Source organism: Mauremys mutica, chromosome 3 (assembly GCF_020497125.1).
Source record: "Mauremys mutica isolate MM-2020 ecotype Southern chromosome 3, ASM2049712v1, whole genome shotgun sequence".
Lineage (NCBI taxonomy): Eukaryota > Metazoa > Chordata > Testudines > Geoemydidae > Mauremys > Mauremys mutica.
Window position 1 is genome coordinate 94,305,958 of NC_059074.1, and position 24,061 is coordinate 94,330,018.

At 41.6% G+C, this 24,061-nt stretch overlaps 1 protein-coding gene across 1 annotated transcript in view; it reads right to left on the reverse strand.

Annotated features, from left to right (window-relative positions):
• The window catches only part of TRDN (triadin), a 271,057-nt gene that overhangs the window by 68,590 nt on the left and 178,406 nt on the right, over positions 1-24,061 (reverse strand). Inside the window, exons 25-30 of the mRNA XM_045010301.1 lie at positions 20,099-20,149; positions 19,540-19,590; positions 9,478-9,528; positions 7,952-8,002; positions 7,245-7,295; positions 6,338-6,388 (exon numbers count right to left, since the gene is read on the reverse strand). Of these exons, the coding sequence (XP_044866236.1) occupies positions 6,338-6,388; positions 7,245-7,295; positions 7,952-8,002; positions 9,478-9,528; positions 19,540-19,590; positions 20,099-20,149 (306 nt within the window). The remainder of the gene's footprint in view (positions 1-6,337; positions 6,389-7,244; positions 7,296-7,951; positions 8,003-9,477; positions 9,529-19,539; positions 19,591-20,098; positions 20,150-24,061) is intronic.

Below are 24,061 nucleotides of genomic sequence, written 5' to 3' on the forward strand. Positions count from 1 at the left end.
GTTATATTCAAAGTTTCTCACAGCTGGATGTTGACTGCAATAATGGGAATTTTACACCTTTGAATATATTTATCTCTATCTAGGTACTTATATGGACCTCATCACTTTAATATCTGAGCACTGAAGCAGCTGCTGTTTCCGCAAAGCATCTGGTATGGGCAGCTGTCAGACAGGCTGTTGGATTTGATGGACCAATGGTCTGATCTGGTGTGGCAATTTCTATGTACCAAACACATCTGTCTTACTTTAATATCTGGTAATGTTTTATTATTCTGGATTACATAATGCAGTTTAATATGATATATGAATTCAACCACCATATTGCAAACATTAGTTTAATTTAGCAAAGGTATGCCTATTGCAGTCACCTACATCTAATGTGATTAGCACTGAACTAGACATCTTCTATCTAATGTGACATCATTCTACACAAACCATGATGTTCCTTTGGTTGTAATTCCATTGTCTATTAAAGGAGCTCCCTGTTTATTGTATACTGTCACTCTGATGGAAAGAACATCAGTAGGAGTAAATGGAAACTTCTCTTCCTGGTTTCCCACAGGGCAATGGGCCACAAACTCACTGGAACAATTTTGTCTTACAAAGACTTTTCTCAAACCCTGTTTGTATGTTCTATGTGACATGTCACTTTTCATTGTTAAGAAAGAAAGAGCTAATGATGCACAGCATTGCACGTGGATGCTTAAAGCCACTTTACACATGGAGGTTATACTTTTCTGACAAAATGTCAATGTCCTGCCATACACATTCAGCATCACTGGGTTAGTTCCATTTGCTTTTGAAAGCACTGTTTATATATGAATTCCAGAGGATAAAAATGATTTATGAAGATCTGTCACATAGAACAGCAAAAACAGAAGCAACTTTTAAGAACCTGAAGCAATTGAACTGAATCCCAATCTTTAAAGACAGTGTGAATAAGATTTACCTTGTCATAAACTTGGGTGGCTGGAACATAACTGATTTTCATCTCATCTGTTTGGGTTGCTTCACTGCATAACATATACGACCTGTGCCTGTTCCCAATGAGGTGAAACGGGAGGTTTACAATTGCCTCAACAGCAGAAGGACTAGCCCCAGGGAGAGGGTTTATATATATGCACCTCTTCTCTACTTTTTTTTTTTAAAGTTGCTTTTATTTTTATTTTTTTTAAATGCATCACTCTATAGTAATGATCCAAAACACGCATGCTTCTGCAACGGTAAATGGGAATCTTTCTGGCCCAAGTGTACAGAATGTTATTGCACTTCATTTGTTTTTGATAAAGATTATGATGTTTGGTTTGCAAGTCTGGCAGACTTGAAATGTGGCTATTCCTTTTTTGGTACATTGTGTCAAATTCACTATTCAACATTCACTAACAAGACTTAAGTTGGGGTAAGACAAAGGAAGTTTCTGTTAAATAACAAGAGCAGCTAATAACTCTCCCAGCAAATCAGAAAAAGACAAGTAACATATTGCCCTATAATAAAGGGAACAAAAACAAGACTGAAAGTGTTACTTTTTGTGAAATTTAGTCTACTGTTGCTTAATTACTACTTTTCCAATAGAAAAAAGGGGGACAGTTTTAAAAAAGGGGAGGAGCCATAAATATTTTAAATTCCAAACTTTGTGATTAAAAATGGCATTTGAAGTCAAAATTAAAATGAAAATTTTTATTTCACTTAGAACATTCTAATTTTTCATTCAATAAATTTCAAATTTATTTTTTCCAGCAGGAATTTCCCTAATTCCCTTTTCCAACTAGCTCTTATTATTACTAGTGATAAATATAGTATTTCCACATAGCTGTAGGGGAAATGCTGTATTTATTATATTAGCATAAGCAAATAATCACTAATATACCAAATCAGACCAGCAGTGCAGCTTGTCATGTATGTCTAACAGTGACTAGCAGTAGATGCTTCAGAGGATGGTGCAAGAGGAAGTTTCTCCCTATTCTTAGGCCAGGTATACACTAAGAAACATTTGTTGGTACACTAATGTCTGGTGGAGTATGTGATTACTTTGATGACTATTTTTCACACTGGCAAAAGCCCTAACGTAGAAGCAGTTATACTGGCATACGTACTCTTGCCAGCATAGCTTATTTCACTCAGAGAATTGGTATAAGCTACACCAGCAAAAGCATATTCTTGCCGGTATAAACTGCATCTGTACTAGGATGGTCTGGCAGTTCAGCAATACCGGTACAGCTATATTGACAAATCTTTTCTAGTTTAGACCTTGCCTAAGGCAGTTAGTGATTGAGTTGTGTCCTGAAAGATGAGGATTTGTATCGTCCATTTTTTCATCTTGTCTAATGTGACTATAAATGTGCTTATTGACATTAATATATTTCATGCTTTTTTTTTTTTGGAATCCTACTAAGATCTTCACCCTTCTCTCTTGTAGAAGAGGAGTTTCAGAGATTAGAGATAATACTTTTGATGTAATGCATAAATCAGTTTCATAAGCTGCCTTTCAATTTAATTGTAGGTATTCTCTTGTTCTTGTATTATAGGAAAGGGTTAGTAACAGCACCTCATTTATTTTTACTTTACCACTGATTTAATGTTTCTCATTTTTCCCCTTCCTTGTCTTCTCTTTAAATAATCTTACACTGTCACATGGCAGTCTTTACATGCCTCTGATCATTAGTTGACCACCTTTGTGCCCGTTTACATCTGCTATATCGTCTTCTAGGACATATGGAGATCAGAACTGAACATATTAATTAAGGGAATACTTATACTATGATATTTTAATAATATGTAACATTTTCAGCAATATTTTCTGTCCTATTCGGGTAACATTTTGTTTTCAATGTTGCTTGCCATTGCACATTGAACAGGTGTTTTGAAATAGGTGTTTCCTTCATTTTCAGATTTTGCATTCACCAAACTGTAAGTCTCACATTCATGACTCTTGACTGATTGAAAAATTTGATAGAACAAAAATATTTCCTCTTTCACCTGTCTACTGCAGGGGGAAAAAAATCAGAGATTCCAATACCGTAAGGAATGACTGTGATCATCTAGTCTGACCTCCTGTATAACACTGACCCAGGTAGTAACTAGGTCTGTGTTCTGTGAGGGTTCATTGAATACATAACTGATACTTTCCAATGATATATATTATGGGTGAAATTCTAGCAAAAATTCCATTGACTACAATGGGACCAAGATTTTATCCTATGGGTGTAATAGTGTAACCAAATACCTCTGGCTGCTGTGAACTGTGTAGCATGCCATGGATCTGATTTTCAAAGGTGATGAACATAAACAACCCCAGGGAAAGTCAGTAGGACCTGGAGTATTCAAATACCCGTTGGTCTGACTTTGAAATAGGCCAAGTAAGCCATGGGTGGTTTGAAGGAGCTTTGTTTTGTAAGTGATTCACTGCTAGCTGATGAAATAGAGTTAGTTTATTCCTACTTGAATTTTTGGGATGTTTTACGATGTTAGATTAATTGTCAGGACACCTACAGCTCTTGTATAGGCATTTCCTTTACTATTACTTAAATAGAAAAAAAACAAATAAATACCCAAAGATCAGACCCAAAGTATTTATGGAGAGCTGATCACTTGAAGGCAAGCATTTTGGGCATGTCAAACGCTGCTAGATCCATATAATGGATTCCCACCTCATTCACAGCCTTACAAGAGCAGAAGTAGAAAGTAACAAATATCTTAGGCCACGTCTATACTTACCCGCCGGGTCGACGCGGCGAGTTCGACTTCTCGGAGTTCGAACTATCGCGTCTGATCTAGACGCGATAGTTCGAACTCCGGAAGCGCCGCGGTCGACTCCGGTACTCCACCGCGGCAGGAGGAGTTGCCGGAGTCGACCTTGGAGCCGCGGAGTTCGCTTCCGCGGCGTCTGGACGGTAAGTCATTCGAACTAGGGTAGTTCGAATTCAGCTACGTTATTCACATAGCTGAATTCGCGTACCCTAGTTCGAACCAGGGGCTGTGTGTAGACCAGGGCTTAGGCACAATATGCTACACCAGATTTGCCTTTTTTTAAAAACAATACATTTTTAATTCTAACTCACTTCTGCCAAGAATAGACCAATTGACAGGTGCAATGAAGAACATCCTCCTTTGTTCTTTTCTTGTCATGTATCTGGGGGATGATCATTCAAGACTCTCTCTCTTTGCTAGGTTTTAATTCTGTGTAAAATAGTTTGATACTATTTTAGTCCTGGTGCCTTTTGTGATTACACATCACTAGGGCCCTACCAAATTCACAGCCATGAAAAACGCATCACAGACCATGACATCTGGTCTCCCCTGTGAAATCTGGTCTTTTGTATGCTTTTACCCTATACTATACAGATTTCATGGGGAAGACCAGCATTTCTTAAATTGGGAATCTTGAGCCAAAAGGGAGTTGCAAGGGGGTTGGAAGGTTATTTTAGGGGGTACAGTATTGCCACCCTTACTTCTACGCTGCCTTCAGAGCTGGGCGGCCACAGAACAGCGCCTGTTGGTTGGATGCCCAGCTCTGAAGGTATTACTGCACACACTGATTCTGATGTCATTCAAAAACAACATGAAAGTTAGGTGATGTGTAGGGCCCTACCAAATTCATGGTCCATTTTGGTCAATTTCACGGTCATGGGATTTTAAAAATTGTAAATTTCGTTACTTCAGCTATTTAAACATGAAATTTTATGGTGGTGTAATTGTAGTGGTTCTGACCCAATAAGGACTGCGGGGTGCCCCTTAGTCTGACTTTGAAATAGGCCAAGTAAGCCATGGGTGGTTTGAAGGAGCTTTGTTTTGTAAGTGATTCACTGCTAGCTGATGAAATGGAGTTAGTATATTCCTACTTGAATTTTTGGGATGTTTTACGATGTTAGATTAATTGTCAGGACACCTACAGCTCTTGTATAGGCATTTCCTTTACTATTACCTAAATAGAAGAAAAACAAATAAATACCCAAATATCAGACCCAAAGTATTTATGGGGAGCTGATCACTTGAAGGCAAGCAATACCATACTATGCAACCCTTATTTCTGTGCTGCTGCTGGTGGTGTCTCTGCCTTGAGAGCTGGGCGCCCAACCAGCAGCCGCTGCTTTCCAGCTGCCCAGCTCTGAAGGGAGCACTGCTGCCAGCATCAGCACAGAAGTAATGGTAGCAGTACTGCAACCCACCTACAATAACCTTGCAACCGCCCCCACCCTGCAGTCCTTATTGGGTCAGAAAAACTACAATTACACCACCATAAAATTTCATGTTTAAATAGCTGAAGTAACGAAATTTACAATTTTTAAAATCCCATGACCGTGAAATTGACCAAAATGAACCATGAATTTGGTAGGGCCCTACACATCACCTAAATTTCATGTTGTTTTTGAATGACATCAGAATCAGTGTGTGCAGTAATAGCTTGCTCTACTAGTATTCTAAGTATTACCTACACACATTATGTAGGACGGTTGCCCTTAAAAATGTACGTATCTTGCTTTTCATAAACTTTGCCAGAGAAAACATTACCTCATAATTTGCAGTATCCCCTAGAGAGTACCCAGCGATTAGGAGGGAATGCTATTTAGTTTTCTGACGCAGCATTAAGGCAATTGGCAGTTTCAAAGAATGACCTCTGTATCTTTGTTTCAATTGACTGTTATTGCATTGCTAAGCTATTACTTATTATCTGCTCTTAAAGTATTTGCCCATTTAATTTGAGATACTGCTTCTTTAATAAGATGTTTAATCAACATGCACCTAGTGTCTAAATGTAAATCTAATTCTTGCCTGAACTAGTTTAATATGAATACATAAACTTGAGAATACTCAGTTAGTTATAAATTACTATTATCACTGCCTACTAAATCCCTTTTATTTATCTTTTTATTTAGAGGATGTGTATACCTTAAGTTCTCTTTATTTGAAGGTAAATCCTGCTCGTTATCTGTAAGGCGCACTACATGACAATGGTATGGTGCTTACTTTGGGTAAGTGACATGTAATATGAAATGGCAAATGCAATTAGGAACATGGGATAAATTTAAGAAAGGGGAAATGATGAGCAATAGCAACTTTCTGGCTGTGAGATCTACTTATCACTAGGTACCCCATGAAGGTGCATGTCACTTAATAGACAAATAAGGAACAGCATCCTTGCACCAAAGAGCACACAACTTAAAGGTCCGTGGCCCAGATCCATAAAGGTATTGAGATGCTTAGCTCCCATTGAATTCAGTGGGAGATGGGAATCTAAATATCTTTGAGGGTCAGGGCTCTTGTGTCTTCACAGAGGGAGGGGGATCTGATTTCAGGATCAGGGCCTCAGTTATGGCATAACTCGACAAGTAATTTTTACCTTTTTCTTTGACGACAACTGGAGGCTTCACTGCTTGTTTTCTTGTGGCCCCTGAAAAAGTAACAATTTTGTATACATTCATGGGAAGAGAAGGCATGGAGGACCAGGTACAGCAATAATTTCATGCAGTAGCTTTGGTTGATGGTTCATGTATCTAAAGCTCATAGGCTTTTGTGGGCTTTTTAAAATCTTTTATTCTCTGTGACACTGTTCTTTAAAGGGAAACACTCGGGTTTGTGGAAGGAGGAGTTTTTTAAGAGGGATTTGAAGGAGAAGCTGCACTGGTGGAAATATGATTAAAGGGGATCAAGGCACAGAGGAGTGTAGGATCTCTAATCACAGGTAAGGAGGCACAGAAAATAGTGGGAAAAGGAAATAAGGGGATTATCTAAACTGCACATTACATGATGTAGTAAAGGGAACAGGAGGGAAGAGAAAAAACAAAACAAGAGTAGACTATTAGGCCTTCTTTAAGAAACTGGCAAACATGGGTGGGGGGCAGGGGAAGTAAGAATTTTAAAGGAAAAGTCCGTTGTAAACAAGATTTTTTACTGTGGAATAATCTCAGAAGGGAAGCAGTGGAAGCTTCATTGCCTGAGACATTTAAACTGAACAAAACTTGAACTAAGATGACTTCATGGATCTTTTCCATCTCTACCATCTAGGACTTCGTGATTATTATTTCTGCCCTTTAAAGCAGACTGCAGGTTATATGGCAATCACTTTAGGACCAACTAAGTATCATTTCCAGAAGCATGTGATTAATTAATCTACGGTGAGATTTTGAAAAGCCCAGAATGAGTTGAGCACCAAATTCTCCAGGTGCTTCAGAAAATCTCATCTCTAAATATGGACTCTTAGTAATTTAGAACTTCTATTTTTCTATTACCTATTATTCTATTTTTACCTCTTTCTTTGACAAGAACTGGAGGCTTCTCTTCTTTTTCTTTTGAAGGCTCTGAAAAAATTATCAGCAAAAATTGAAGCAGGGAGGTAATTATATTATCATGCCTTTATACGGTATCTAGAGCTGTGCAACAGTTTCACAAAAAATACCAAACTAGACAAGGGTTGATTAGCATGGGGTTTTGTTAAGAATCCAAAACTCAGTTTAGTTCAGCAAGGGTTCAGTCTGGGATCTGAAAGGCAAACTATCTCTTTCCTACAGAACATTTTAACCATGAAAAGATTCTATAGGCCAAACTATGCCCTTAGTGCAACTGAGCTCCCCCATTGTCTTTCATGGGCTTCAACAGGTGTCAATGAATTTAGCCAATAACTGGAATTTAGTTAATAATTCTGTTAGTGAGTGATACGTAAGAAGCAGCAGACACCAGCTCTGTCTCCAGTAGGTGCACTGGCTCTGCAGATCAGACAAGAGACAAAAATAGTAAAACCTTATTTTTATTTCTTAATCACATATGACTTCAGAAATACAAAGGGATCAGATCTAATGAATAAAAAGGTGCCGGTTTTTGTAACTTTTCACAGAAGAGCTGTAATTTAAAGTTAACAGGAATTGTGTGCACTGAGGCAACGATGCACTCGTTAGTGTGGACAACTGTATATTTAATAAGGGAATAGGTGTTTTTACACGTGACTATGAGCCATTACCCTTTTCCTTTAAGGCTGCTGGAGGCTTCACTTCTTTCCTTTTAACAGGCTCTGAAAAGAAACATTTAACATTTATCAGAAGTCAGGTTAGAGAAAAAAGATGACACATGAGAAGGAAGTGAGTCATATATTTTGATATGGAAAGAGAAAAGAAGACAGATGTGATCATCAAGTGGCTTTAATAGCATGGAAGTAAGCAGGACAATACAAAGATGTAATTAACTGAGCCTTTTAGACTTAGTTTGATAAGTAAAACAACAAACCTATAATATGCCATTAGTTCTTTTGTATTCAGAGAACTTGTTAGCTTGTCTCTCAAACAGAAAATTAATAATAATGATTTATGAAGAGGAAAGTAATTTTATACATCGGTTGGCATCAGCAATGGATTTTTCCGTGACTGAACCGAAATACAAAATGAGCACACACTGATACAGTTACAGTGTTAGAATTAAAAGCCTGAAGATGCCAAAGAAGGCTAAGGAGAGGTTCTTTTTATCTGGGACTGACAACAGATATGGAACTAGAGCTGGGGAAAAAAATTTCAACAGTTTATTCATCAAAAAAAGCCATTTCCATCAACCCCAAACTATTCTCAACTTCATACTGAGTTCACCAAATAGTTTTGACTAAAACCAAAACATTGAAGTGTTTTGGGAATGTTGAAACTAAACGGTTTGTTTTGACATTACTGAAACATGTAGATTTTTTGGGCTAGTCTGACCACATGACCAGAGGAGGAAGTGATAGTGCCATCCTCCTTATCACTTTAGCCCAGTACTTAGGCCACTCACCTCAGATGAGGAGACCCATGTTGAGTTCTCCCCTCTGCCTGATATAGAGAAGGGATTAGACCTTGGATCTCCCACATTGCAGGAGAGTGTCCTAATCACAGGGCAATGGAATATTCTAGTGCCAGGCTCCCTCAATCTCTCCCATTAAAGCCATTGTATATTTGTATAAATAGTCGGTCATTGGAACAAGGACTTGGACTTGAATCTCACACATCTGAAGTGAGGGCTCTAACTAGCAGGCTTTACAGTCATTCTCACTCTTTTTCCATGGCCAGCAGCTCAGGTGGATGCAATTCAACTGTGAACCAAAATGAAATGTCAAAACATTTTGATCCAAAATTTTTCTGAACTTTACATGCTGTGAGAAATTTTGATATTTCAACTTTTCCATCCCAATCTGAGACTAAACAAATTTTGAAATATCAGAATTTCACACAGCATGCGGATTCCAATTTTCGACCAGCTATGCCTTCTAATTTCGGTTTTGATGACCCTGTTGGTAGGAGAAGTCTGTTTGGGCATTTAATTTTGTTGTTTGACACTGAACCTACAGTATATCTTGTATGTGTGCTTTAAGATAACCTGAGTGTTATCAAGTAGTGAATTTAGATCTCACGAGAGATTACGGATAATGCCCACGTATCGCCACTTGAGACTCTTTTCCAATATTGCATAGCTATTCAGATATTTAGTTATTAAATCTATGAATTTATATTTAACTTGTGCCATTACCTTTGTCCTTTGGAACTTCTGGAGTCTTCACAGTTTTTTCTTTTACATGCTCTATAGGAAAGTACAGTGGATTTTGGTTTTAGTGACTAAAAATAATAGATGTACACATGATGCATTTAAAAAGAACTAGCAAGTAACATATGATAAAAGCTAAACCAATATAACCCTTAATCTCTCTTTACACTTTCTGGCATTTTGTCTGCAATCACCTCTCACGTTCTGTCAAATTAAGTCCCTGATTCTTTAATATGATTCATTAGCACAGAGTGCTGTCCCCACACCAAGCCCTACTGAAGTACATAAGAACATAAGAATGGCCCTACTGGGTCAGACCAAAGATCCATCTAGCCCAGTATCCTGTCTTCTGATGGTGGCCAGTGCCAGGGGCCCCAGAGGGAATAAACAGAACTGGTCATTGTCAAGTGATCCATCTCCAGTCGCTCATTCCCAGCTTCTGGCTAACAGAGGCTAGGGACACCTAGAACTTTGCATGGATGCAGAGATCCATGTAAGTGGATCTGAATATAGGACCAGATTCTTAGGGCCTCAGACAAAGCCTGTTGGAGGTTAACAGGAATCTTTCCATTGACTCTAAGTGGCTTGCCGTCAGGCCCTTCAATTCAATACCTTGGGCGGGGAATAAGAGTACTGAGCACCTTTATTACATTGTATAATTAATATTGTATGGAACACATCTTATTAATAGCCATTTCCTACTGGTGCTAATCTGTTGGCCTCTGAAGTGTACAGGTCAGTGAGCATTTGCAGGGATTAGATAGGAAATGATGTTTTCAAAGGGAGGAAACAATTTTGGACCTTTTTGAATGTCACTTGGTTGGAGTGAAAAAATGTTACCATTTGTAGGAATGCTAATTAGAGTCAATCATAATCCTTCTGAGCTGATATGGCACTTAAATGCCTAGCAGAACTACATCTCCTTGCAAGGATTACTGTAGGCTCTGTATAAACCAATGTTAGCTAAATCCACTGTAATAACAGTTTTGAGCCAACAGAAGAGTCTCTCTAAACTAGATTTAAAACTAGTTTCCAAATCTCAACAGCTGTAGGCCCTCCAGACTACCAGGACTGGATGCCAAGGTTCTGTCTTAATCCACCACTAAACTCAACCTGACTTTAGACATGGGCTTTGCTAATACAAGTTCATTTCCAGTGGGGACAGAGCCTTAAACTACCTGCATGCATCTGATCTGGGAGACTTAGCAGACACTATCAGCAGCACCAGAGGTTAGAGGGAGGGTGCTAGATGATCCTTCTCCCAACATGGAGTGGGGACATACAGCCCAACAGTCCATCCCTCCTTGCTGCAAGGGACATCCATGAAATTTCCTAGGTGGAGTGGGCGTTGAAAAAGGTCCCAGCATTCTCTAGCAATTAGGGACTAAGCATCAGAAGCAACAACTAACAGCAGCACCAGGGGGCTATCCAAAGTGTACTTATCCCCTATCTTTATGAGCCAGGGCTTTAGAGACACTGGCCCCAAGATCTCCTCTCTCTTTCCATCAGCCACAGGGAGCAGTGATTTTATATCATCAAACAGCCTAAATGATGTCAACCTTCAAGCTGCTCTAACTTGTGTCAGGGACTGAATTGGTCCAGGGCCGGCTCCAGGCACCAGCTTATCAAGCCGGTGCTTGGGGCGGCAACTCCGGAACGGGGCGGCACTTTCAGGTATTCGGTGGCAATTCGGCGGAGGGTCCCTCACTCCCACTCGGAGTGAAGGACCTCCCGCTGAATTGCCGCAGATCACGATCGCGGCTTTTTTTTTTTCTTGTCTGCTTGGGGTGGCAAAACTCCTGGAGCCGGCCCTGACCTTGTCCATGATGGTCTCAGGATCAGGGAAACATAAAAATAGCTTAAAGCCACCTGTCCCCTCTCTGCCCCACACTGCTCCTTTATCAAGCACAGATTAATTCCAGATGAGAAGCTATGACCATATGATTTTAGAATAGGGACAAGCAGCAGGAGTAGATAAATTCATCAGAACAAAGATCTTGTTGTTACACAAATATTCATACTCTAGCAATAAAACAGGAGAAGAAAAGAAATAGGACATATATTCTGAAAAAGTCATCACTTTCTGATTCTTTTTATTAGGCATCAGAGGACATTTAAATTTACACATCATACGTTTCCATTTTTAAAGGAAAATACTTGCTATAAAAGAAAATAGTCCACTGAATGCTACAAACAGGATTTTTTAAAAACTTCATATAAACTACACACAATGCATAGCAAGTGTGATAAAGGACCAAAGAGCAGCAAACAATACATATTTGTTTCTTTCAGTAACATGTAGTGTAAGTACTGTGAAAGGGACACAAACTGCTGACTTTTTTCCTTGTGTAGAAACATAAAAATAAATAGAGCACATAACTGGATAACAATAAAAGATATGCACAGGAATCCTTGCCTCCTGAGTTTCTTTGGCTTGAGACTAATCCAACCAATCAAAATTAAACCAACCTGAAATTGTTGAAGGGGCTTTCTTATTTCAGCAAAGAGCTGAAGATTTAGTGTTACATTTATAAATCAGTCTCAGATTCTGCCCCTAATAGGAAGATATTTCTTCTGTAGAAGAAAGTAGGGCCTGGTCTACACTAGGAGTTTATGTCAAATTTAGCAGCGTTAATTCGATTTAACCATGCAACCGTCCACACCAGGAAGCTAATTAATTCGACCTAGAGGGCTCTTTAGTTCGAATTCGGTACTCCACCCCGACGAGGGGAGTAGCGCTAAATTCGACATGGCAATGTCGAGTTAGCCTATGTGTGGACGGAAATGGACCTTAGTAGCTCCGGGAGCTATCCCACAGTGCACCACTGTGTTGACGCTCTGGACAGCAGTCCGAGCTCAGATGTTCTGATCAGCCATACAGGAAAAGCCCCGGGAAAATTTGAATTCCTTTTCCTGTCTGGCCATTTTGAATCTCAGTTCCTGGTTGGACATCGGGGCAAGCTCAGCAGCACCGGCAGCGATGCAGAGCTCTCCAGCAGAGGGGTCCATGCAATCTCAGAGTAGAAAGAGGGCCCCAGCATGGACTGACCGGGAAGTCTTGGATCTGATCGCTGTGTGGGGCGATGAGTCTGTGCTTTCAGAGCTGCGCTCCAAGAAACGGAATGCAAAGACCTACGAGAAGGTCTCCAAAGCCATGGCACTCAGAGGATACAGCCGGGATGCAACGCAGTGCCGCGTGAAAATCAAGGACCTGAGACAAGGCTACCAAAAAATCAAAGCGGCAAACGGACGCTCCGGAGCCCAGCCCCAGACATGCCGCTTCTACGAGGCACTGCATGCCATTCTCGGTGGGTCTGCCACCACTGCCCCACCAGTGACCGTGGACTCTGAGGATGGGATAGTGTTGACGGGCAGTTTCTCGGCGATGTTCGCGGATGGGGAAGATGAGGAAGGGTTTGTGGAGGACGAGGCAGGCGACAGCGGTTACAATACTGCTTTCCCCGACAGCCAGGATCTCTTCATCAGCCTCACAGAGATCCCCTACCAACCCTCCCCGGCCGTTAACCCGGACTCTGAATCAGGGGAAGGATCAGTCGGTAAGTGCTATAAACATGTAAACATTTATTTTTTTTAAAACAGGAATAAAAACTATATGAAAAGAAGGTCAATACATATAGGGATCGAACAGAAATCCTCTTGGGACACTTCCACGAAGCTATCGTAGAGGTACTCGAAAAGCCTCTGCAGGAGGTTCCTGGGGAGAGGTGCCTTATTGGGTGCTCCGTGGAAGCACACTCTTCCGCGCCAGGCCATCCTGAGGTACAGTGGGAGCATTGCCTCAACCAGCATGGCAGCATAGGGCCCTGGTCTGTGCAGGGATTCACGCAGCATGCGCTCTCTGTCTCTCCTAGTGACCCGCCTCAGGGTGATCTCGCTCGGCGACTGCTGCATCTAATTAGGGGAATTACTGTAATGTTATTATTGTGAATGCTTGACTTTTCCTTTGCATAACAATGACCGTCGTTTAACAGCCACGTGGTGGAGGCTGCAGAGGGAAAGCATACAGGGATCTTTCCCCGGGACAGCCGAGAGGGGCTGGAACAGGGTCAGACTTTATGCTTTCCAGATTGCCTGCAGCAGGAGGGCACTGCTATCCATTAACTGTTAAGCAGCCTAAAGTTTACGGCTTACCAGGCCTGGCTGCTACACGGATTCTGCTGTCCTGCCCCGCTTGTCCGATCTCCAGTGCAAGACCCCAGGCAATGAAAGCGAATGCCGAAAATTCGAACTTGTCCTGAGAGCACATGAGATAGGTGCCCTGTATGGTCTTGTTCACAGAAACTGAGTAGACTGTGTTCAGTGTTCGCAAACATGTATCTTTGCAAGGAAATCACTTCCTTTTTCCCATCACACAGCTGCGGCTCTTTCCCGAACTGCCCCGGCATCCCCCTCACAGAGGCTGGCGCAGATTAGGCGGCGAAAGAAAAAGACTCGGGACGAGATGTTCGCTGAACTGATGGCCTGCTCCAGAGCCGAGGCGGCCCAGCAGAGCCAGTGGAGGGAGACCCTCTCTCAGCAGCAGCACTCACACAGCGAACGGGAGGACAGGTGGCGGCAGGAAGACCAGCAGGCGACTCAAACGCTGCTTGGACTAATGAGGGAGCAAACGGACACGCTCCGGCGCCTTGTGGATGTTCTGCAGGACCGCAGGCAGGAGCAGAGAGCCCCCCGGAACTGTATCTGCAATCGCCCTCCCCCGCCACAAAGTCCTGTCCCCCCCTCACCCAAAATCACAAGAAGGAGAGGCGCTAGGGGCCGTGAAAACTGTCACTCCACCCCAGCAGAGCGCTCATGTACCAAACAGCTCTCATTCCCTAAAGTATGAGAATTGCTTCCCTTCCTGGCTCACCCAATCCAAAATCCCAGTTTCATCCCCCAACTGTGTAGTTGAGTATTAAAAATAGTTTGCTGTTCATTACTGTTTCCGTCATGTTTCTTTGCAGAAGACTTTGTGTGAAGGGGAGATAGGGGTTTGTTAATTGCATAGGACAGCCACCATTACCAGGGTACAGACATGGGGGCAGGATCAACAGCAGGTCACACACAGAGTGCAGTCACTAGGCACCCGGGTCACTCTGGGAGGTGTCTGCTTTCCCAGGTCAGTCTGGGAGGTGTATGCTGCCCCAGGGTCCGAGCGCCTGGCATCCACAAATGGCAAGGCAGGCTGCCCTTACCATGCCCTTCCACCCTAGCCATGAACCTCTCCGATGCCCTGAGCCCCAGCCAGAGCCATCATCCCCCTACACCTACTCACCCTTCCCACACACCCCTCACCCCTTCCTGCAAACCCACCCCTTCCTGCACACCCTCCTGTAACCGTCCTCCCCCCAGAGACTGCTGTAGGAGCAGGAGCCTGTCAGTCCTCGAGTGTAGAAGCGGTCTGTACATCACTGCACACCGTACCCACCACAGTCTGCGTCCCTGTTTGAACCCTTGAATGAGAATTCGTTAGTAAAGAAAACTTTGTTAATTAAAAATGTTCCAATAACTTTATTTTTAAACGTCTGTTGGAAGGGGGGAAACATGGTGAACGGGGTATGTAACCGCTGAAAAAAAGTCAATAGTAACTGAAACAGGGGCAGGTTCAGCTTCTCTGTAAAGAGACTGGACAGTCATAGGTTACCCTGCACTCTGAGGAACCTAGCTTTCAAAGCCTCCCGGATGCACAGCGCTTCCCGCTGGGCTCTTCTAATCGCACGGCTGTCTGGCTGAGCGTAATCAGCAGCCAGGCGATTTGCCTCAACCTCCCATCCCCCATAAAGGTCTCCCCCTTGCTCTCACAGAGATTGTGGAGCACACAGCAAGCTGCAATAACAATGGGGATATTGGTTTCGCTGAGATCCGAGCGAGTCAGTAAGCTCCTCCATCTCCCCTTGAGATGTCCGAAAGCACACTCCACCACCATTCTGCACTTGCTCAGCCGGTAGTTGAAGAGCTCCTTGTCACTGTCCAGGGCGCCTGTATAGGGCTTCATGAGCCAGGGCATTAGCGGGTAGGCTGGGTCCCCGAGGATCAGTGTAGGCAGCTCCACATCCCCAACAGTTATTTTGTGGTCCGGGAAGAAACTACCTTCCTGCAGGCGTCTAAACAGACAAGAGTTCCTGAAAACACGCGCGTCATGAACCTTGCCCAGCCACCCGACGTAGATGTTGGTAAAACGTCCCCTATGGTCCACCAGTGCTTGCAGCACCATTGAAAAGTAGCCCTTTCGGTTAATATACTGGCTGGCCTGGTGGGCCGGTCCCAGGATAGGGATGTGAGTCCCATCTATAGCCCCACCGCAGTTTGGGAATCCCATCGCGGCGAAGCCATCTATGACAACCTGGACGTTTCTCAGGGTCACTACCTTTGAGAGCAGTAGGTCAACGATTGCGTGGGCTACTTGCATCACAGCAACCCCCACGGTAGATTTGCCCATGCCAAAGTGGTTCGCTACTGACCGGTAGCTGTCTGGTGTTGCAAGTTTCCAGAGGGCTATGGCCACTCGCTTCTGCACACTCAGGGCTGCTCGCATCCGGGTGTCCTGGCGCTTCAGGGCAGGGGCCAGCAAGTCACACAGTTCAAGGAAAGTGCCCTTATGCATCCTGAAGTTTCGCAGCCACTGTGATTCATCCCAGACCTGCAGCACTATGCGGTCCCACCAGTCCGTGCTTGTTTCCCGGGCCCAGAATCGCCGTCCCATAGCATGAACGTGACCCATTGCCACCATGATCTCCGCAGCGCGGGGTCCCGTGCTTTGTGAGAGGTCTGTGCCACTCTCACACTTCATGTCCTCACCGCGCTGCCGGAGCCTCCTCGCCCGATTTCTCAGCAGCTGACCGTGGAAGAGGTGGACGATAAGGTGCGAGGAGCTGACAACGGCCATAAGTGCAGTGATGATCGCAGCGGGCTCCATGCTCACAGTGCTGTGGTGTCCGCGCTGTCACTGACCAGAAAAGTGCGCTAACAGATTTCCCGCCGGCGCTTTCAGGGAGGGAGGGCGGGAGTGACGGTTGAATGACGACAGTTACCCAAAACCACACTCGACACATTTTTCCCCCGGCAGGCATTGGGGGCTCTACCCAGCATTCCAATGGGAAGTGGGAACTGTGGGATAGCTGCCCAGAATGCACCGCTTCCAATGTCGACGCTTGCCCCGTTAGTGTGGACTCACAAAGTCGAATTAGTGTCCTTAGTGTGGATACACAAATTCGACTTCATAAGGTCGAATCCACAAATTCGACCTAAGTTAAATCGAACTACTCTTGTAGTGTAGACATACCCTAAGTTTCTTTAGTATTCTCCTTAATTGGGATGTATTAAACTAGAAGTGGACCTGACCATAAGGTTCAGGGACATTTGACTCAGCCTTTCAACTACACAGAGAGCCACTGTTATGGTCAGACTGGAAGAATATCCGCATTTGAAATTCCTCCACCTTAAACAATAAAATGCTTAATGCTATAGCTGGCCTGAGTCAATGCTCCTCTTCACTCTTTCCTGCCTTTCTACTGGCAGTAGTAATAAGGAAAGTATTCACACATACTGACTCAGTTTCATAGCAAGAGTTTTGATTCAGAGGATCTTCATCTTTCTCTTATTAGCCCAAAACTCACCCTGTTGCCCAGAAGAGTCTGAATTAGATACCATGATCCCTCTTTTCTTGCAGGGATTGTATTGATCATAAAAATATTTAAATATCTCATCCAAAACTAAAATCAATGCCTTTATTCCATTTTCCAAAAACACCAACATTGAGCTCACAAGCTCTGTAACAGGGATTAGTACTTGGCCTGAAGTCCCAAAGCCAGTCATTTGGGTACGTATGATTGAAACTAGATTTTGTGCAGTAGTTTCCTTTTTTTGAAATCGTGGCCTTCAGATGCTGAATTGATAAGAGCTATATCAGTTCTCTCCTTTGCTTTCTCTTAAGTTGATTTTCATTAGCATGCCAAATCCCTACATAGCATCTGCCTTTTTTTCTTTCCAAAAGAGATTCAACAAACTTTTCACTATCCCATCAAAGACTGGTTGGATGGAAAGTACAGGAATATTTTTGGTTCGTAATGTTTAAACATATACAAGCTAGTACTTATATAAAATGAATGTTTATTAATTGAGATTTTTTTCACAATTTTACCTTGTATTTCTTTTACTTGTTAATTTATATAATAAAAAAATAAAACACATAGGCGTTGATCCTGAAAACATTTACGCACATACTTAACTTCAAGTAGATGTGTGGCCTGACTGACTGGAAAGAACAGTTACTTGTCCTATTGAATGCACCTACTGAATACATCCCATCTCATGCCCATAAGCTCTGATTCAAAGCTGGTGCAACACACACGCAACCAACAACTGACAGCACTGAATAGGCAAAAGAGAATACAGTGGGGATGCAAAATGTTATCCCTGAAGGGTTGCCATGCTTCAGTGAAACTGAGTGGGTATGGGACTTGTGCACACTGCATGCATTTGGTTTTTTGGATAGTAAGTTTAATAAAGCCCCAGTTTTAAAATCATCCCTAGTCTGGGAGTGTAACATGGCCTTCTGGAGAAAGGAGCAACAGATAGGCATGTCCCTGACAGAGCATCTATCTCCAAGGCAAAAAAGGCACCTCCCATCATTAGGCAAAATAGCTGGATCACAACATGGGCAAGTTTTAAATGATGGGGAGTTTGTTTCAGGCACAGCAGCTAAATCTCAGTACCTGACAAGTCCTTAAACACACACACACACACAAATCTAATGTCAATGAGCATGAAAAAAACCCTACGTTAATTATATGCTCTAATATATTTACAAGTCTAAGAGAAAAATGCAGTGTACAGAGAAGCAGATTTCTGTCTTGCTGTTAGGGATGAGGAGAAGAAACTGAAGGACAATTGGACCACAATGTGCCCTTTATGCCCTTGGATGGGAAGGAATGAGGGATCCAGGGAGCAGGTGTGGCCCCAATGGACACTGCTTGCTGAAAGAATCCAATCTCGTCCAATGGGGTGCATGCACACTAGAAGTGGAATTCACATGGACAATCACTTGAAGAGCGGGACTATTTATGTGTGAATGTGTTTGTAGGATAGGGGCCCTTATCAGAAAGTGGTAAATCAGCATGATTACCAGGGCTTGAGTATATATCTAGCAATTCAATTGCTGTCTCTTTCTCTACAGTTCACTAATTTACATGTAGTGTTATTCTATGTAGAGAAAATAAACTAAATTCCTCAGTTACTCCTGTTTGAAATAATACAAAATAAGTACTGTAATCTAATATATTATTATATTTACATATGTGGTGATACTTCTTATGCTGAAGAACAAAGCACTTTTTAAAATTATGTACACACACATATTGCTTCATCCTTGAAATGCAAGTAACTCTGGAGTGGAGGGTAACAATAAGGGGGATGAAGGGGGCACAGCATGCTGAAAAACAGTGACTTGAGGGAAATTTTAGTTGAGTTAACCATCTCTACTTGAAAAAAAATGCCATAAGAAATTTTAAACTTACATGAGAAAGAAAGGGAGAGAAAAAATAGTCAGACAGACTTGCAATTCTAAAGACTCAGGTGGTTGAATGGTTGAAGCAGTGAGCTTTTAACCTCGGCCTTTACAAAGCCCTGAAGGCATGTCACTATCTATCACACTTTCATACCATTTCATATGCTACTGTTTTACTTTATTCATGTTACATCCACAGGTTTATACAAGCAGTTCAATTCAGAACTTTCCAACTGCCTCTAGAAGACACTAACAGTTCTTTATCTTGATGAGGTTATAGATTTTAATCACTGATGAAGATAGTTTTCATAATGAAGAAGCATTTGTATATTAATAGTTCTGTGGCTTCTACACTCTAGTCAGATAACACTGTTTGACTCTCCTTTCATGGCATATATGGTAAACAAGATTTTGACAATTTTAATGTTCAGATTATTTTTAAAGATAGAGGAAAGTCCCTCCTTGATTCAGTTATAATTATAATAAAGTTAATTACGATAATTTTAAACCAACAAACATCCTCTTACATTGTGTATAATTACCTTTATCTTTTAAAGCTGCAGGATGCTTTACTTCCTTTTCTTTGACATACTCTGTAAAAATATGTAGTAGTTTAATTAACAAACCAAAGGGTTAAAGGCTAAAATCTGATGACTCAGTGACAATGCTTAATCAGACAACTGATTGTTTGAAACAGTCCCCAAAACCATTTCAAAATTCAGTCAGAAACACTGATTTTGATCAGATTTAATATGCTTGCAAAATAAAACAACAAAGTTTATGTAATTACAATGTGAGAATGAAGATCACTTAAAACTTGTGCCATATTTTCTGAAATCCTTTGCAAACCTTATCAAATGCTTCTCAATTCTGAGGCTGTAATTCTGAGTTTCAGTGCAAACATTTTGCATTGCCTTAGCTTTGTTCTTCACCTACAATTCAGGCAGTAATTAGTCTCAATATTTCTTAAATTCTGAAAATTTATTTTCCTCACCATTCCAAAACTATGTTGTAAGTTACAAATAAAGACATCCATATATAAGGAGGATTAAAAAAAATCGAATCCTCTGGCAATTGTAGTATTTTATGCTGCTATATTACCTTTATCCTTTGTTGCAGCTGGAGGTTTCACTTCTTTCTCTTTTACAGGTTCTGTAAAGAAATATTTAGCACAGATACAGTGAGAGTCACAAGCAAAAGCCTGGTTTGTGGAATACAGAGACTGAATCGTATGAGATAATGAACCAGTTAGACAGTATGAGAGACTCTAGCTATACAATGGCACAAATGGCAAGAGATGAACTGATTAGAAGAGTTGTGTGAAACCTGCCTGTTTCAGTTCACAGTATGTGTTTTGTTGATTTCATTATGAAACTTGCAAGATTTATTAAAGTTTAAACAAGCAACCTCCCACAGGTCCAGGATACTCTTTTAATCTTAGTTGCCAACTGAAGGGAGCAAAGTGACCCATTTCCAACTCTCAACTCTTCAGATAATGTTTTGGTGACCCGCTTTTGCCATCTTCATTTTTCAAGAGGTCAGCAAAATAAGCTGGATACTTCTGAATCCTCCCAGTATCTTCTTGGGGACAGATAGTCTGTCCATCCTCCTCCATTCTTTGGTAACAGGTCAGGAAAGATGCCTCTGCTCCTACTAGTAATTTAATGCTTTGAGGTGCCTCAGCCCCTTAGTGAAAGTGCATTACATGGCCAGCAGAAATAAGAGAAGTACTAACAATCAAAAAAGAATCCTACAAAAAGTGGAAACATGGACGAATTGATAAGGAGGAGAACAAAAGAATAGCACAAGCATGTAGGAACAAACATGAAAGGTTAAGGGACAAAATGAGTTACCCTAGAAATGAACATAAAAGGCAATAAAAAAAGATTATTTAAAAACATTGTAAGCTAGAGAAAGATGAAGAAATGTAGGCCCTCTATTCAGTGGGGAAGGAGAGGTAATAACTGATGACAACAAGAAAGCAGAGATGTTTAATGCCTATTTTGCTTCAGTCTTCACTAAAAAGGTTAATAGTGACCAGATACTCAATGCAAGTAATATTAACAACAGGATGGAAGGAACGCCAGCCAAAATAGGGAAAGAACAGGTTGGAGAATATTTAGATGTTAGTTGTATTCAAGTGGGCAGGGGCGGATGAAATTCATCCTAGGGTACTTAAGGAACTAGCTGAAGCAAACTCAGAACCATTAGTAATTATCTTTGAGAACACCTGGACTATCTGTGAAGTTCCAGAAGACTGGAGAAGGGCAAACATAGTACCTTTCTGTAAAAAGGGGAACAAAGAGGATCCAGGGACTTAAAGACCAGTCAGCTTAACTTTGATACCTGGAAAGATACTGGATCGAATTATTAATTAATTTGTAAGCTGCTGGAGGGTCATAGGGTCATAAGGAATAGCCAGCATGGATTTGTCAAGAACAAATCATGCCAAACCAACCTAATTTCCTTCTCTGTCAGGTTTATTGGCCTAGTGGATAGATAGGAAACAGGAGATATGATATATCTTGATTATATAGTAAGGCTTTTGGCACAGGCCCTCATGACATTCTCATAAGTAAATTAAGGAAACATGTTCTAGATGGAATTACTATAAGGTGGGTACACAGCTTATTGAAAAATGATATTCAACTAATCATTATCAATGATTCTCTGTCAAACTGCAATAGCATATCTAGTGGGGTTCTTCACGGGTCAGTCTTGGGTCCTGTATTATTCAATATTTTCATTTGTGACTTGGATAACGGGGTAAAGAATATGCTTATGAAATTTGAAGATGACACCAAGCTGGGAGGGGTTGAAAGCACTTTGGAAGACAGGATTAGAAATTAAAAAAAAAAAAAAACTTGACAAATCAGATAATTGGTTTCAAATCAACAAGATTAAATCAATAAAGAAAAGGACAATGTACTTGACTTAGCAAAGAAAAATCAAACATACAACTACAAAGTAGAGAGTAACTGGCTAGGTGGTAGTGTTCCTGAAAAGGATCTGGGGGTTTGAATGGATCACAAATTGAACTGGAGTCAACAATGTGATGCAGCTGTGAAACACGCTAACAACATCCTGACATGCATTAATTGGAGTGTCATATATAAGATATGGGAGGTAATTGTCCCACTCTGCTTGGCACTGGTCAGGCCTCAGATGGAGTACTGTGCCCACTTCCGGGTACCACACTTTAGGCAGGATGTGGACAAACTGGAGAGAGAACAGAGGAGAGCAACAAAAATAATAAAAGGTTTAGAAAACCTGACTCATGAGGAAAGGTTTAAAAACTGGCCACATTTAGTCTTGAGAAAAGAAGACTGAGGGAGAACCTGATAACAGTGTTCTAATATGTTCAGGACTGTTATTAAGAGGATGGCGATCACTTGTTCTCCATGTCTGCTGAAAGTAGGCCATGAAGTAATAAGCCTGTGAAAGGGCACTACCAGCAGCATCCTGATCACTAACATTGCGGCAGCCTGAGGAAGGCTGAGGACAATTATACAATTTCTGATGAGGGATTGTGAGCACCTGGGTGACAATCATTGGGCTAACAAGGTAACAGTGCATAATAAAAGGGGAGGAAACACGAAGCAAGGGGAGTTCAGGAGATGGCTCTGGGGGTGAGTCTCAGCTGGGGAGTGAGAGCTGCAGGAAAGCCTATCCTTGCTGTAAGCCTATATTGCATGGTATTACTATGTAAGAGGGGAATAAACACACACCTTGGTGAAAAACAACCAGTCCTGTGTGTGATTGTGAAACCATCTGAACTGGCCAGGCAATGCAGTTCACCGGGTAGAAACAAAGGTGCCCAGTGACAGGCCTTAACCCGCAGCAAGGGAGATTTAGGTTAGATATTAGGAAAAAACTTTCTAACTCTAATGGTAGCTAAGCTCTGGAATAAGCTTCCAAGAGAAGTTGTGGAGTACCCAGCATTGGAGGTTTTTAAAAACAGGTTGGACAACCACCTGGTCTATGTTTATTTGGTCCTACCTCAATGCAGGGAGATGGAACTGATGACTTCCTGAGGTTCCTGCCAACCCTACAGTTATATTATTTTATGACTTTTTCGTTATGTGTTTTGTACAGCACCTAGACTAATGGGGTCCTGGTCCATGACTGCGGCTTCTTGCTGCTATAATAATTTGCAGACAAATAGTGGTGGCAGAAGGTAGGCAGGCCACCAACAGAAGACAAAATATTTAGGAAAAGCAGGCCTACTTTGCTCTCTGCCACCCTTCCCCTTCCCAGCTCTCCTAGGAAAGTGTGAGAAAGATCAGGTCACCTGGCTCTAAGGAGCTAGGAGTGGGCCAAGAATCCAGTGCTTGAAGATGCTGGAGAGCATTGTGGTAGAAGACAGCCTAGCTTTCCCTGCAGAAAATAACAGGCCTGGGCCTAAGTTCTGCTGGGAATAGGAGTGCAGGTCTGACACTTGCCAAAGTTTGCTGAAAGGCATGAATAACCTCTTTTATTGGAAGACTGAAATCACACTTCACTTTTTCTCATCCGAGCTTTCTAAAATGCGGCACACATCCAATGTTCAGAGATTTATCAGTGCAACAATGAAGCTTTTTGTTTCTGTTTTAGTTCCTTGCTCTTTGTAGGACAAGTCTAGTACCTGGAAATCTGTATATAGGAAACTCAGTTATACTGAGACTTCACTTATAACAAAGTTGACCAAAAGCTGATAAAACCTCATTTCTGGTTATAGTAAAGCTCTAATCTGTAGAATAAATTAGTTCAATGGAAGTGTGTTACATTGTATTCATGATCATACAGAGAAAGGGCCTCTCTTTCAAATAGTTACATTTACAAAAGAAAAAGTCAGGTGAAAGTTTGTTAAATGGAGGAGGGGGGAATCATTTTGTTGGAATAGATTTTTTTTTTCATCCTTAAAATATACAAATTGTCTCTCTTCTATTTTCAAATGCCAAACTCTGCAATCAGTGTTTCAGCCATCTGATGCTCAAAATATAGAAAAGAAACAATTCAATGCCAATGTTCTGAAACATTGTGTTACCTAATATTACATCAAAAAGTCAAATACTAAATAGACTC